The sequence below is a fragment of the Oryzias latipes genome, chromosome 24 (assembly GCF_053564925.1).
Source record: "Oryzias latipes strain Hd-rR chromosome 24, Olatipes_Hd-rR_3.1".
NCBI lineage: Eukaryota > Metazoa > Chordata > Actinopteri > Beloniformes > Adrianichthyidae > Oryzias > Oryzias latipes.
Window position 1 is genome coordinate 16,513,033 of NC_136260.1, and position 14,468 is coordinate 16,527,500.

The 14,468-nt window shown below is 40.6% G+C and overlaps 1 protein-coding gene across 5 annotated transcripts in view; it reads left to right on the forward strand.

Moving 5' to 3' along the window:
- Positions 1 to 14,468, forward strand: part of stxbp5a (syntaxin binding protein 5a (tomosyn)) — a 107,736-nt gene that overhangs the window by 65,924 nt on the left and 27,344 nt on the right. For all 5 annotated transcript variants that reach the window (XM_078942844.1, XM_078942845.1, XM_078942846.1 and 2 more), the window contains exon 8: positions 13,869 to 13,992. In XM_078942844.1, coding sequence (XP_078798970.1) covers positions 13,869 to 13,992 — 124 coding nt within the window. The remainder of the gene's footprint in view (positions 1 to 13,868; positions 13,993 to 14,468) is intronic.

Consider the following 14,468-nt stretch of genomic DNA (forward strand, 5'->3'; position numbering starts at 1 on the left):
CGGTGTTCACCTGCCGCTCTGCATTCTCACTTCCACTTTAATTGTAAAAAATTTTCTAATAAATTTACGACTTAAAATCTTGTAAATTTACGAGTTTTTTTCTCATAAATTTATGAGTTTTATCTCCTAAATTTACGAGATAAAATCTGGTAATTTTACCTTTTTTTTTTTTTTTTGTAGTGGCCCTAATACTCCGTCGTATTTATCTGTAATGTTTTGTTACTTCTGATTTTCTGTTTTTAAAAAAGGTATAAATAATGGTGGTTAAATATATATTGTAATTTTTATGCATCCAATAAAAAGACATACAAATAGAAACCATTCAGACAAATGTAGATTAAATGGTAGGCTTGATGGTTTCATCTGTGAATCATTGATCTGTAACAATCCACAGTCTTAATTGAAGATATTTATGGTGTATAGATACTGAAGTTGTGTCGATGCTTGTGCACACAGGCTGCATCCACCATTATCATTCCATGCATGGGCAGCGTCCTGTATATCATTTGGGATTCCAGTGTTTCTGGTGCTACGATTTTGCAAGTACTCTGGATACTTGAGATCCCCAGAAGAACTGAGGGACTTTTTTTATTTTATTATTTTTTTTAAATGTCCAGTGAAGCACTCTGTCAGTTTCTGTCTCTACACTGACTTCCCCTCTGATAAGCTAATAACCTCCCTCAGCTCCGGGGCATTAGAGTCTCTAGAACTGAATCATCCCAGAGGAGCTCATCTCCTCTTCTTAAACCCCCACCGATACACCTCTCAGGAGACTGGGGCTTCGATTGGGTGGAAATTGAGGGGAAGGAAAGGGGGAGGTGTATTTCTTGTTTTGCTGATTACTGTGACTTACACTAGTAGATTGGTGGGAAAAATATCGTATAACTCCAGTTTTTATTACAAATTTTGAAGGATTTTCCTCACAGAAAAAATAGATGTGTCTAGCAGATCTTGTAGAAAACTTAATGCTAAGAGCTCATAAGAAAGATTTGTAGCTTGCTCATCAAATTTGCATGGACTAGGACAAGAAATATACTTTGACAAGAAAGCTAAATCATTTCAAGCAGAGAGCAAAGACCAGACGAAGCTATTTTTGTAGATTTATAATTGTCTGATTTTGTTTCAGTAATCCCATTTTTTAAAGTTTTGAGTTTAAAGTTAAGCACTCGATTTGTCTCATGTAAAGTGGATCTGTTGATGTAATTTCTGCCATTAAGCATATTCTTCACATTAATTATAATTTACACACAATGCATGGATTAGAAGGCAGAATTGGAGCAATAATGGGAATTCCCCAGGATCATGAATATGTGCAAAATTAATCTCTTTACAGCTTATTCAAACAATAATGGATGAAATAACTTTTTTGTACTTTTCCCCAGCTTTGCACTCTTTTATCTTCTTCATGCTTTCATTCCAACACTGTTTGCCCAGGAGCTTGATACCAAAGATCAACGTTGCCGACTGAAATGAACATGGAAGCTCGAAGGCTTTTTCCTTCCAGCAAAAAGACACATTTGAAATTTGCTCTTGAGGTTATTTGTAATGGAAATGTGTTAAAAAGGTTATGCATTGAAGTTTTCTGGACCCTGATGCTGGGAAATTTAACCCAGCTTCCGGGTAACAACAAAGTTTATGTTGGGGTTAGACAATAAGCTGTGGGGATCAAACGTTGGCTTTATAGCTTTTTAGAAGGTGAGAGAGCATGCTGTCCACTCTGTGCCTTTTGGTGAATTGCCTGTTATTAGGTGTGGATCAGGGCTATGGGTTTCCAGTAAATGTAAGCCAGGGAGCATCTGTCACCCTGACCTGACTGACTCGGCGCCCCGGTCTAAGTTTTGTCCTGATAAATGAGCTGTAATGCATCTACAGATGTAGCTTGTTTCTGTCCTACCTTTGGGCTTTTACTGGTGAATACTATTGACCTTTTTCTTTTTTTGTTTATGCAAAAAGCTTAAATCGATTTTGTGCCAGCTGTCTGTATTTGACCCCAAAATCCTTGTGCACATTTTATTGGTATGTTTATAACCTAGATACACCAGAAATGGTTTGCACGCTTTGAAAAATGTCTATAGATTTCATTTTTTTAAAGCTAACACACCTAAAAATGATCAATTTCTGTGAAGTTAAATAAGTTTTGTTTTACCTGTAATAAGAAATTTGTGCATATGTAAAAAAGGTTTCATATCCATAGAAAAAAAACTGTCCATCTTAAAAAGGTCTTGTACTTGTAATGCTACGTTCATGCTGAACGCGGGTTCTTGATTGCTATCCACTACAAGCACGTCTGCCACCAGTTTAGAGACGCTTTGCGTGAAATGTTGAGTTGGGCACAAACGGAATCATCTCGGTTTATAGCATCCTTGCAATAGTGGATATGGGTTATCATCATGTTAGGAGAGCGGCCTTGGTTTATTGTTATTTGAAAAACAAACACAGCTGTCGGCAGGATCGTCGCCGTGTGTGCGTTCACCAGATAAACCAAATCTATACGCCATTACCAATTCAGTCCTTGATTGGTCAAAGTTCAATTGGTTTAACTTTTGATGTAGGTTCAATGGCTGCGCGATTTGTATGCTCTCAAGCGTAACAACATTTGAATGTGAGAGTTTTAATCGCATAATCCCGAAACACATGCGTTGTCATAGACTTTTCATTTTTTGCTTGACCATGCGTTACAGAGGCCTGTGTGAATGCAGCAAAATAGATTTTTTTTCTGCCTTTTTTTGTAAAAAGGTTTTGTATATATATAAAAAAAAGGTCCCTCTGTAAAGAAAAGAAAAAAAAGTTTCTTGTCGAAAAAATTTTCCATCTGTAAAAAGGTTTTGTACGAGTAATAAGATATGTGTGACTGTAAAACTGTTTCATAACTATAGAAAAAATTGTCCATTAGTGAAAATGCTTTGTTCATGTGTGAATTGTAAAATGCGCGTGTCCATTAGCACCTTCATCTTGTAAAGCTTAAGTTACAAGTACAATTCTTTTTCTTCTCAAAAAATTAACCGATCATCAGCCTTTTCACTGCTTGGAGCAGCATATCAGATGCATTATAGTTTTGCCAGAAAAAACAAAAGCATTTTTTTATTTATCCCGAAGCAGGCATCATTAGAATTTCCAATTTTCCAAGCTTTTATTTTCTCGCAATTCTGTAATAAAATGCGTCACTTGCCATATCTTAAATAATCTAGCCACAGGGGTTGCAAGCCAGTTACTTCTGTGCCGGTCCCAAGCCCGGATAAATAGAGAGGGTTGCGTCAGGAAGGGCATCCGGCGTAAAAATTGCCAAAATAACCATCCGAATCATCCACAACACTTTAGACATACCGGATCGGTCGAGGCCCGGGTTAACAACGACCGCCACCGATGCTGTTAACCTACAGGGTGTCGGTGGAAATTTGACTACTGTTGGTCGAAGAAAGAGGGGAGGCAGAAGGGTCCGTGGCCAGAGAGAGAAGGGAAAAGGCAGGAACATAGGTTTGAGAATAGGGACTCTTAACGTTGGCACAATGACAGGGAAAGGCTGAGAGCTGGCAGACATGATGGAGAGAAGGAAGGTAGATGTACTGTGTGTGCAGGAGACAAGGTGGAAGGGCAGCAAGGCACGTAGTATTGGAGGAGGATACAAACTGTTCTATCATGGTGTTGATAGGAAGAGAAACGGGGTAGGAGTGATTCTGAAGGGGGAGTTTGTAAACAGTGTTCTAGAGGTGAAAAGAGTCTCAGACAGGATGATGAGCCTAAAGTTAGAAATTGAAGGGGTGATGGTGAATGTAGTCAGTGGGTATGCGCCACAGGTTGGCTGTGAGTTAGAAGTGAAGGAGAGATTCTGGAGTGAGTTGGATGAGGTCATAGAGAGTTTTCCCAGAGGAGAGAGAGTTGTTATTGGAGCAGACTTTAATGGGCATGTTGGTGAGGGCAACAGAGGTGATGAGGAGGTGATGGGGAGGTTTGGTGTGAAGGAAAGGAATCTGGAGGGACAGATGGTGGTGGACTTTGCAAAGAGGATGGAAATGGCTGTAGTCAACACTTACTTCCAGAAGAGAGAGGAACATAGAGTGACATACAGAAGTGGAGGTAGGAGTACTCAGGTGGACTACATCCTATGTAGACGAGGTCATTTGAGAGAGGTTAATGACTGCAAAGTGGTGGTAGGAGAGAGTGTAGCCAGACAGCACCGCATGGTGGTGTGTAAGATGACTCTGGAGGTCAGGAAGAAGAAGAGAGGGAAAACAGAAAAGAAGACCAAGTGGTGGAAGCTACAGAATGAAGAAACTTGTGAGGAATTTAGGCAGAAGTTGAGGCAGGTCCTGGGTGGTCAGGATGAGCTTCCAGAGGACTGGGAAACTACAGCAGAGATTATCAGGGAAACAGGTAGGAAGGTGCTAGGTGTGTCATCTGGAAAGAGGAAAGACGGTAAAGAGACTTGGTGGTGGAATGAGGAAGTACGGGAATGCGTCCAGAGGAAGAGGTTGGCTAAAAGGAAGTGGGATGTAGAAAGGACTGAGGAAGGTAGACAGGAGTACAAGGAAGCGCAGCGTAGAGTGAAGAGAGAGGTGGCAAAGGCCAAACAGAAAGCTTACGATGAACTATATGACAGGTTAGACACAAAGGAAGGAGAGAAGGACTTGTACAGGCTAGCCAGACAGAGAGACAGAGATGGGAAGGACGTGCAACAGATAAGGGTGATTAAGGACAGAGATGGAAAGGTGCTAACAACCCAAGAGAGTGTACAGAAAAGATGGAAGGAGTATTTTGAGGAGCTGATGAACGAGGAAAATGACAGGGAAAGAAGGGAGGAAGATGTGGTTGTTGTGGAGCAGGAAGTAGCCGAGATTGGAAAGGATGAGGTTAGGAAGGCTCTGAAAAGGATGAAGAGCGGAAAGGCCGTTGGTCCTGATGACCTACCTGTGGAGGTATGGAAGTGCTTAGGAGAGACAGCAGTGGAATTTCTAACAAGGTTGTTCAATAGGATTTTAGAGAGTGAGAAGATGCCTGAGGAATGGAGGAGAAGCGTCCTGGTTCCGATCTTTAAGAACAAGGGTGACACGCAGAACTGCAGCAACTATAGAGGAATAAAGTTGATGAGCCACACAATGAAGCTGTGGGAAAGAGTAGTGGAAGCCAGGCTTAGGAAGAAGGTGGAGATCTGTGAGCAGCAGTATGGTTTCATGCCCCGTAAGAGCACCACTGATGCCATTTTTGCTTTGAGAATGTTGATGGAAAAGTACAGAGATGGTCAGAAGGAGCTGCATTGTGTGTTCATAGATTTAGAGAAGGCGTATGACAGGGTGCCGAGGGAGGAGCTGTGGTACTGTATGAGGTTGTCTGGAGTGGCAGAGAAGTATGTCAGAGTAGTTCAGGACATGTATGAGAGAAGTATGACGGTGGTGAGATGTGCTGTAGGTCAGACAGAGGAGTTCAAGGTGGAGGTGGGACTACACCAAGGATCAGCTTTGAGTCCCTTTTTGTTTGCTATGCTGATGGACAGGCTGACAGACGAGGTAAGACAGGAATCTCCCTGGACAATGATGTTTGCGGATGACATTGTAATTTGCAGTGAGAGTAGAGAGCAGGTGGAGGAACAGCTAGAGAGGTGGAGGTTTGCTCTGGAAAGAAGAGGCATGAAGGTCAGTCGTAGTAAGACAGAATACATGTGTCTGAACGAGAGGGATCAAGGTAGAAGCGTTAGGTTACAGGGAGCTGAGGTGAAGAAGGTGCAGGAGTTTAAGTACTTGGGGTCAACAGTTCAGTGTGATGGGGAGTGTGGAAAAGAGGTGAAGAGGCGAGTGCAGGCAGGTTGGAGCGGTTGGAGGAAAGTGTCAGGAGTGTTGTGTGACAGAAGAGTGTCAGCAAGACTCAAAGGAAAGGTGTACAAGACAGTGGTGAGACCAGCTCTGCTCTATGGGTTAGAGACGGTAGCAGTGAGACAGAGACAAGAGGCTGAGATGGAGGTAGCGGAGATGAAGATGTTGAGGTTCTCCTTAGGAGTGACCAGGTTAGACAGGATAAGGAACGAGTACATCAGAGGGACGGCTCATGTTGCCTGTGTTAGCGACAAAGTCAGAGAAGCCAGACTGAGATGGTTTGGACATGTTCAGAGGAGGGATAGTGGATATATTGGTAGAAGGATGTTGGAGATGGAGCTGCCTGGCAGGAGGGCAAGAGGACGGCCAAAGAGGAGATATATGGATGTCTTAACAGAGGACATGAAGTTGGCTAACGTTAGAGTAGAAGATGTTCATGATAGAGTGAGGTGGAAAAGGATGATTCGCTGTGGCGACCCCTGATGGGAAAAGCCGAAAGAGAAAGAAGACTTGCCATATCTTAAATATCTTCTGCAATTTTGTCTTGTCTCAGTGTAAAATGAGGAAACAATGTTTTTATTTTTTTTTCTTATCCCAGGTAATTTTCTTTCTTTTTTTATGAACAGACAATTTGTTTAGATGAGTAAATTATTTTACAGATTCAAAACATTTTTACAGACAAACCTCTTATTACAATACGGAACCCTTTTATGGCCAGACAATATTTTTACGACAAATCTAACTTCATACGTTTCTGTCACTTGAGAGAAGTTTTAGAAAACTGCCCTGGGATCAGCCCTCATGTTCTCTCTGACAGGGTCTGTTGCCATGATCACTGCTGTCTGCCTCAGCTCTGCTCCCATCAGCGATGCTGCTGGCATCCTCACTGAGTTCTCCATTACGGCTGCAGCATCAAAAGAGAAGTTGACAGCTCTGAGATGCACTGATGCGCTGTGATTTCCTTTTAATCCCTTAAGTTATCTGCAACATCTTTACATCTTTGCTGCCTGTTTTTCAGTCGCAGTTTAAACACTCGCAAACGTCACTCTCAGAAACTTCTTGGGTTGCGAAAAGTCAAAATCTATCAAACGTGAATTTCTTAACTTATAGGTCAAAAAAGTCTGTTTCCCTGTGTCCTCCAGAACTGAAATCTCCAAACTCGGTGCTTTGCTATCACAACATCTGGCCCTGGGACCAGTTGAATCACCGGATTTGACATCACTTCCACATTCAGGAGTTAAAATGTTGTGTAACCTGGAAGTGTTTCTGACACCAGCTGCTCATCGACTCTGATGTGAACAGCACTTGTTCCAGATGGGTTATAACGCCCCGCAAAGTGACATATTAACTAACCTAAAGAAAAGGCTTGGAAACGTCCTGTGGCATTTTTCTAATGAGCTTGGAAGGACTTCGTTGTAATTTGCCTCGCGCCGAAAATCCCTCCCATCTGGTCGTCTGCAAAGATTAGAAACAAATGTCACTACTCGTTTGTGAACTGGGTCTGAGGCGAGTTTGACTTCGTTGAGGCGTTACCCACCAACATCTCAGCCCACCAGGACTCGCCCTCAACACTAACATGCTTGAATAGTAGTTAATATTTTACAGTATTTAGAAATGTAATAACTTAAAATAAAGAATTTACGATTTGTACAAGAGGGTGAGTCTGTTAAGGTGTGAATGCACCCTCAATCAGTAAATCAATTTTTCTAAGTTTTTCTTGTTGTTGATAAACTGTTTCTATGCCAACACAGAAGAAGAAGTATTTCATTATTTGACGCTGAATTAAGCATTAGGAATAACTTTGGAGATTTACCCCATAGAGTGGAGGCCCGCTTGGTTGTTTGGATGTTTTTGGGCACATAAATATAAAAATATACTTCTGGGACACAAGTTAGGGGTTAATAACACTGTTGGAAGGTGTCTCAACTTTTAGACAGCCGTGGTGCAGAGGCAGAGCGGTCGAACTCTGATTTGAAGATCGCTGGCTCGGTTCCCGCCTCTATCGCCCATGTGTCGAAGCTTCTTTGGGCAAGACACTGAAGGGTACGTTGCTGCTGGTGGTTATTGGTTGGCACTAGTTTTAAAAAGCAGTGTGTGTGCATGGGGGATTAGGACTGTGACTGTAAAGTGCTTTGGGCAAGGATGGAGCTACATGGGGGCAAAGGGGACATCTGCGCTCTCTCGCCCCCTAAATAAAGTGTTCTAGCTCCGCCAATGGCTTTTAGTCTTCCAAGAAGGCAGAAAACGCTATATAAGTACCTGCCATTCACCATTTAGTCTGTATCGATTCAAAGGTCAAGGCCATTTACAGAAAGACTAGTGTAGAAAGTAATAGTTATTTAAAAATTCCATAAAGAAGTGTGCATATCTTGGTTAGAATAGTTTAATTCCAAGACGTTTCTGCTGTTGAATCTATTTAATCTATAATTCAGACTGCGCCTATACTCCCCCTTTTGTGGTGAAGCTCTTATTGGAAGACCCATTTCCTTCCGAATGTATGTCAGTATGTCGCCTGACGGAAACGTGGTTCCACAACGCCACACAGATGCCAGTCGGTATCTAAAACGTGCATGTTTTGTCTGCTTTCCTCAAGCAGTCTCACTTTGCCTCCTTGTTTTTATTTTTGCTCTGATTTCCTGTTGAGATGTTGCCACACACTTTTATCCCCAGAGACCCAATTGGCAAATAAAGCCCCCTTTGTGATAAATCATAAAATTAGTCTTTAATTGGGATTGTTTGATTTAATGAGGGCCAAATGATTCAATTACTGTTGCTCGTTTTCCAATTGAACACAGCATCGTTTCCTGTTGGGATTGCCACTGAAGAGTGCAGTGATGCAAGCTTTTAATCGCTGGAAGGTTCTCATGGAGATGCTAATGGGGAAAAAAAAGTATGCAAATAAAAGTATCTAATGTTTTTTTGTATTTTTAAACTAATCAATTTTCTTGCATCATGGCTACATGCGATGCTGTTTGTTGAAATCCCAATAAAGAAAATGGAGAACAAAAATAGTTATAGAAAAACATACTTAATAAATACTGATATATATGAGGACCAAATTTCCTTATTCTGCATTCAGGACACCTCCACAAGAATATCTATTCCCTCTGGCTTTGCACATCAATGAATCATTTATGGCAAAAACGGCTCTGACAAATCTCTGTCCTTCCTTCTTGGCTGCAGCCTGCTACGCCCGCCACTTACCCTTCCACCGCCGCCACTTGCTTAGAAAGCACCTCAGTCATTACTCATCATGCCAAATTATTTATGGCCAAGCGGTTCTTCTGAACAGAAAATGAAGGAACAACTGAAGTTAAAATAATATTATATCCTAAATTGGTCTGAACTAATAAGATTATGCATAAAATATAATCTTTATTGTGCCCTTAAAAGAATTTCTAAGAATTTCAATAACAGCACATCAACTTGTTTTTTATGGTATATAAATAAATAGAATCTAACATTTAAAAACTGTATTCAAAGACTGAATATTGATAACTTTTACAACTTTTTAAAGTCAGTTTGGTTTAGGACAAGCAAAACTGGAATACTGAGAGACCAAGAAAAACCAAAAATAACAGCTAAAAACAATTTAATCATCATCTAACATGGTTTAGCTGCCATTAATCATATTTAAAGGGCTGAGCTTTTTAAAAATATCCATATTTTGTTTACTTCTTTGCCAAGTAATGACCTAAACTAGTTACTAATCTTTTGATTTATTCTAAAAACGTTGCTCCCCATTGTGGAGCAGAATGGAACAGGAAGCTTGTGGCCCTCCCTGGGTATTTTCTACATTACACGTAGTACGCTCTTTTTCATGTGGAATTTTTTCATCTTCCCCTGATTCACAATGATTAGAATATAGAAATATCCAGTAATGCAACATGTCCTCCATCGTCAGAGAAATGCCACAAGAACATGTTAAGTACACCAAAAACACAATTTTCATTGGATTCGGTCTTTAAAGGTTGTTAATTTTAATGCAACAAAGAGCCACTGAAACAGTTGTGGAGCGTCCTCCTGTTGGAGATCGTATATGCATGTCACAGGGGCAACAGCTTAGAATCACTGAAAAAAAATATGTTTGTCAGTTTCTCTCAAGCAAGACTATGGAAAAGGATTGCATTTCTTGCTGCAAGCAATAGATTCTTTTCACAAGGTATTTTCTTAAAGACTCAGCATAGCAGGCGAGCTTGAGTAAGCAACATTTATGATTAATGACACACTGAAGCAGAAACTGATACACTTCTTTAAAAAAAAAAAAAGTAGCTGCAGTTGCAAAACAATGATATAACCATAATAGCAAGGGAGCCAGTCACTCATTTCAGAAAAGCGTTACAAGGCTTGCAGCATCACCTGGGATGCAAAGTAATGCTGAACAAGTTGAGAATTTGCTAAATGTCAATGCAATTGATGAGGCTGAGCCCTTTTGAAAGCTACTTAGAGCTTCACGGTTGTCATTGTGTTTACATAATGGCTAAATGTTGGCAGGATATAATCAGCGATCAAAAGAGCATCAATAAGCAGCGGTGCCCTTTACTGGCTGACTGGGCATGATGTTTGTAACTTCACTGCTTTCCTGTCATAGATAAATAATTGTGAACTACACAAATGGGCCGGAAGACAATTTGATAGAAATGAAAAGGCAAGGTTTAGAAAAGAATTTAGGAAAATGGATAGGATAAGGTCCTTTAACCAACTGAGATCCATAAAATGTGTTTTCTTACACCTCTAAATGTCTTTAAAAGCCCTGCTTTTATATTTGAAGCGTTTTCTAAATGGTCGTCTGAGCGAACGGCACCAGAGGAACAAAGACTGAGATCTTTAGGTGGACCAGAGTTGACCTTTTTGCTCCAAACCTGAGTTCAGACTTCACACCTGTGCAAACAAAGTGGACTGACAAAGGAATCAAGGTCTGGCTTGGACCAAACATCCATGGTGAGAATGCGCCCAATAAACAGCCAGTTCCACCCAAAAAGTTGGATCTTGGTGCTTCACAAATGCTAAGGGTTTCATTTCTATCAGATGACAATGCTGTGTGTTGTCTTTAAGGCTTACAAGACTGCTGTTCTAACATTTACTGTACATGTGACACTCGAAATTGTTTTAATAGAAATCACATTTTGCACCAAACAATTTAAAACCAGAGTGTAGATGGAAGAACATTTCTGTCACGATTAATTTGTTGGTGTTTGGTTTGTCCAAGCTCAGTGGTTGTCATGCCATTTTAATTTAATGGGGAATGACTTATGCCTTAGTCACAACTCTCCTTACGGGTGGACACAGGCTGACTTTGGGCAAAAAATAGGCAAGCCTGTAGAGGGTACACAAGTGGCCTTGTGATATTTTACGACCGTAGACAACTTGGTGAACTCATTCTGTAAAAATGTTTAAGCGCATTGGGGGTCCTGCGGGCGTCAGGCCAAAGCAAACACTTAAGGTGAAGTTGGGGAGACAAAGGCACATTGTACTGAGTCTTCATTTTTTTTTTTCTTCTTTCCAACCCCCCTAAACCCTGCACTCTCCATGCTAGACTGTAAGAAGTTAGGAAATTGGACAGTGGGTGCGTAGTTTCTGTGAGCATTCTATGGACACTTGCGTATCATCTGCACAACCCATGGGCATGGCATCTTTACGCGGTCAGTAAAGACCCAGTAGTCTCAGCCTACTAACGACTAGACACTATATCAGAGGTGGGCACTGAGGGCCCCATTCCTGCATGTTTTCCAACATACCCTCCTCTGGTATGTTCTGATTGGCTTGACACACCTGAACCAGGTAATCAGCCATGAGTAGGGACAGACAATCTGGAAATCATGCAGACACACCGGCCCCTGGGACCTGGAATTGCCCACCCCTGCACTATATGAAGTCATAACTGCTTGTAAGTTGCATTATCTTTCCGAACACTTTGACATATTTACCACACCCACGATAATCATATGTTCCATTGTCATGACGTCCTTTTAGCTGACAGTACAAACCTCAAGACATACCTGCGATCTGTTTTACATACATGTCAACTCCCTGAATGGGTGCACGTGACTAATGCCTTAGATCAGGGGTGGCGAACAAGTTTGACACCAAGAGCCGAAGTTTTTAACTGAGAGTCAAAGAGCCACGCCACACACTGACCTGCCAAGACATACAAACACAAACACACAATTAAAGCCCTGTTATTTTCCATAACAAACTCCTCTCCCTACAATACAACAGCAATTATTGCACTTGTGTTTATTTCAAGGAAAGTTTCCACTTTCAATACACATATCAAATGCAGCTTAACCAGCGTTTACACAGCAACTTTACCCTGCAGGTCAGAGACCCTCTCCACACACAGGCACCCCTCTCTCTCATCTCACACACACACACACACACACTCTCTCTCTCTCTTTTCTCTGCCTCTCTCTAACACACACAACTACTTAGTGACGTGCAGTGAGGTTGATGGCTGGTGAGGCACTGACTCCTCTGAAGTCCAATTTACGATTATAAAAACAGAATATTTTACCATTTATCCTTCAGTATTTAACTTGTAAAAGTTTCTGTATCTCATCAATAGTCCTCTTTCAATTACACTTACACCAACAAATACACAAACATCTGGACAGAGCATCCTTCTGGTGTCTTAAGTAATTCGTATTCACAATAAACACATTAAATACATTACAGGAAGAGTTTTTAATTTTCTCCAGGATACGTTTTGTTCTTTTCTGCCATGAACAATTTTACTGCTTCCAAAAGCTCATAATAATAAACATAGTGACTTACCATTCCGTTCAGTAAAAAAAAAGTAAGAATCTTCCCCGTCCTGTGTTCATCTGTATACTCTGAATTTCGCCAATTTGACCATGAGGGTAACAGTCTGCACGCACATCAAATGTTGTTATTTTTTCTGGCATTGGGTGAAACCCGCGCAAATGATTGGCAGTCACTTATGTGTCGAGAGCAGCATCAAAACACACACGCTGCCAAATTACTGTTATTATTATTATTATTTTTTAAAACCCTCTGATGGATTTGTGTGTGGTTTAAGAGGGAAAAAACTATGAAATGAGGCACAGTATATTGAAAATATGATGAGACGCAAAGAGCCGCATGCTTATTGGCCGAGAGCCGTGTGTTCACCACCCCTGCCTTAGATGTAGTTCAAGCCACCTAGTGGTTACCTAGTAAGCTGATCAGACTTATTACAGTATTTCAAACGTGCTTCAAAGACAAAGTAAAAGTGTTACCCAGACGCATTTCTAAATTAAATACAATAAAGTTTGAATATGGAGATTGCTGATATTCTGGGACATCAGGAAATGAAAAATAATTATTTTTTTATCCATATAATATTCAGAAAAAATCTCCCTGGTATAATAATATCATTATCATCTGAAAAAAAACAGTGTAATCAGAAAAAAAGTGTAAAAGACACCTGAAATGTATCATTTTACTTTTTCTCAGTTATTCCCATTGGTGCAGTGGTATGGCGGTCGACCTCCAATCGTAAGATTGCGGGTTTACCATTTTTACCATATGAAAAAAACGGAATGATTACATTTTGATTTAATTTTTTTATGTTAATGACTGAATGGGGTGAATTGGGCAAGTGTGTTTTTCTTGTATTCCTTTTTTGTAAAATTGTCATTGCATTTTTAACCAAATATCTTTTACTAAGTCTTTAGTTCTAAAGCACATTTCTCAAAGCCCAGTGCTCCAGATCTGTGTTATTCCAATTATCTTAGATGTCCAACTCCTTTCTTCCCTCAAGCTAATCTGTATCTTTATGAAATTGAATTCTTACAAGCACATCAATGCTAATAAAACCTTCCCACTGGCATTCAAGAAATGGGTCATAAAGAAGTACATGTACCCCCAGAAGAACTGCTCTTAAATCAGATTGGGCTCTTTTATCTCTCTGAAACAATCTGACCACAAGCGCAAAGTCAGAGACATTACAAGCACTTACAAGCAAAGTGTACGGGACGGTCAGGGTGACGCAGCCATAGTTTGTATTTTATCCTGCTCAGCCACTCTCCACTAACTTTTTTTGCCTGTTTTTTTTATTCGTAGGCGATCCACTCAGTTGCTTGGCATCATGAGGGCAAGCAATTCATCTGCAGCCACTCTGATGGAACCCTGACCACATGGAACGTGAGAGGCCAAGGCAGGCCCATACAGACAATCACCCCGCATGGTAAGGAGGCGGAACTGAACACAGAGACAGAAGCTTCCTGAGTGGTTCAGTCCTTTGTTGCATGGACATGCCTTTCTGCTTCTTCATTTTAATTAGAAGGCATTTCTCACTTCAATCACATTTTGACGTTGTTTTTCTGAGGCTGTTGTTTGAAGATGTTAGAATTTTATTTCTCTGCCCCAACACACAGGATCATTCTAATAAATCCCTTTTTACTAACCAGAAAACATGTTTTTATAAATATTCTAGTATCACTGTCTTATTAAAGGCATAAGAAAGTAACCTACAGTATTTTCCGTCCTACAGGATTTTAGAGCAACTCCAGATTATAAGGCACATTGTCAATGAATGGTTTACTTTTGAACTTATGTCATACATAGGGAGCACAAAACTATAAGGTGCATTAAAGAAGACAAGAAAAAGATAATTCAAATTCTTGTTTGTAAAACACTGCCCATTAGCCACATTAGTGTATC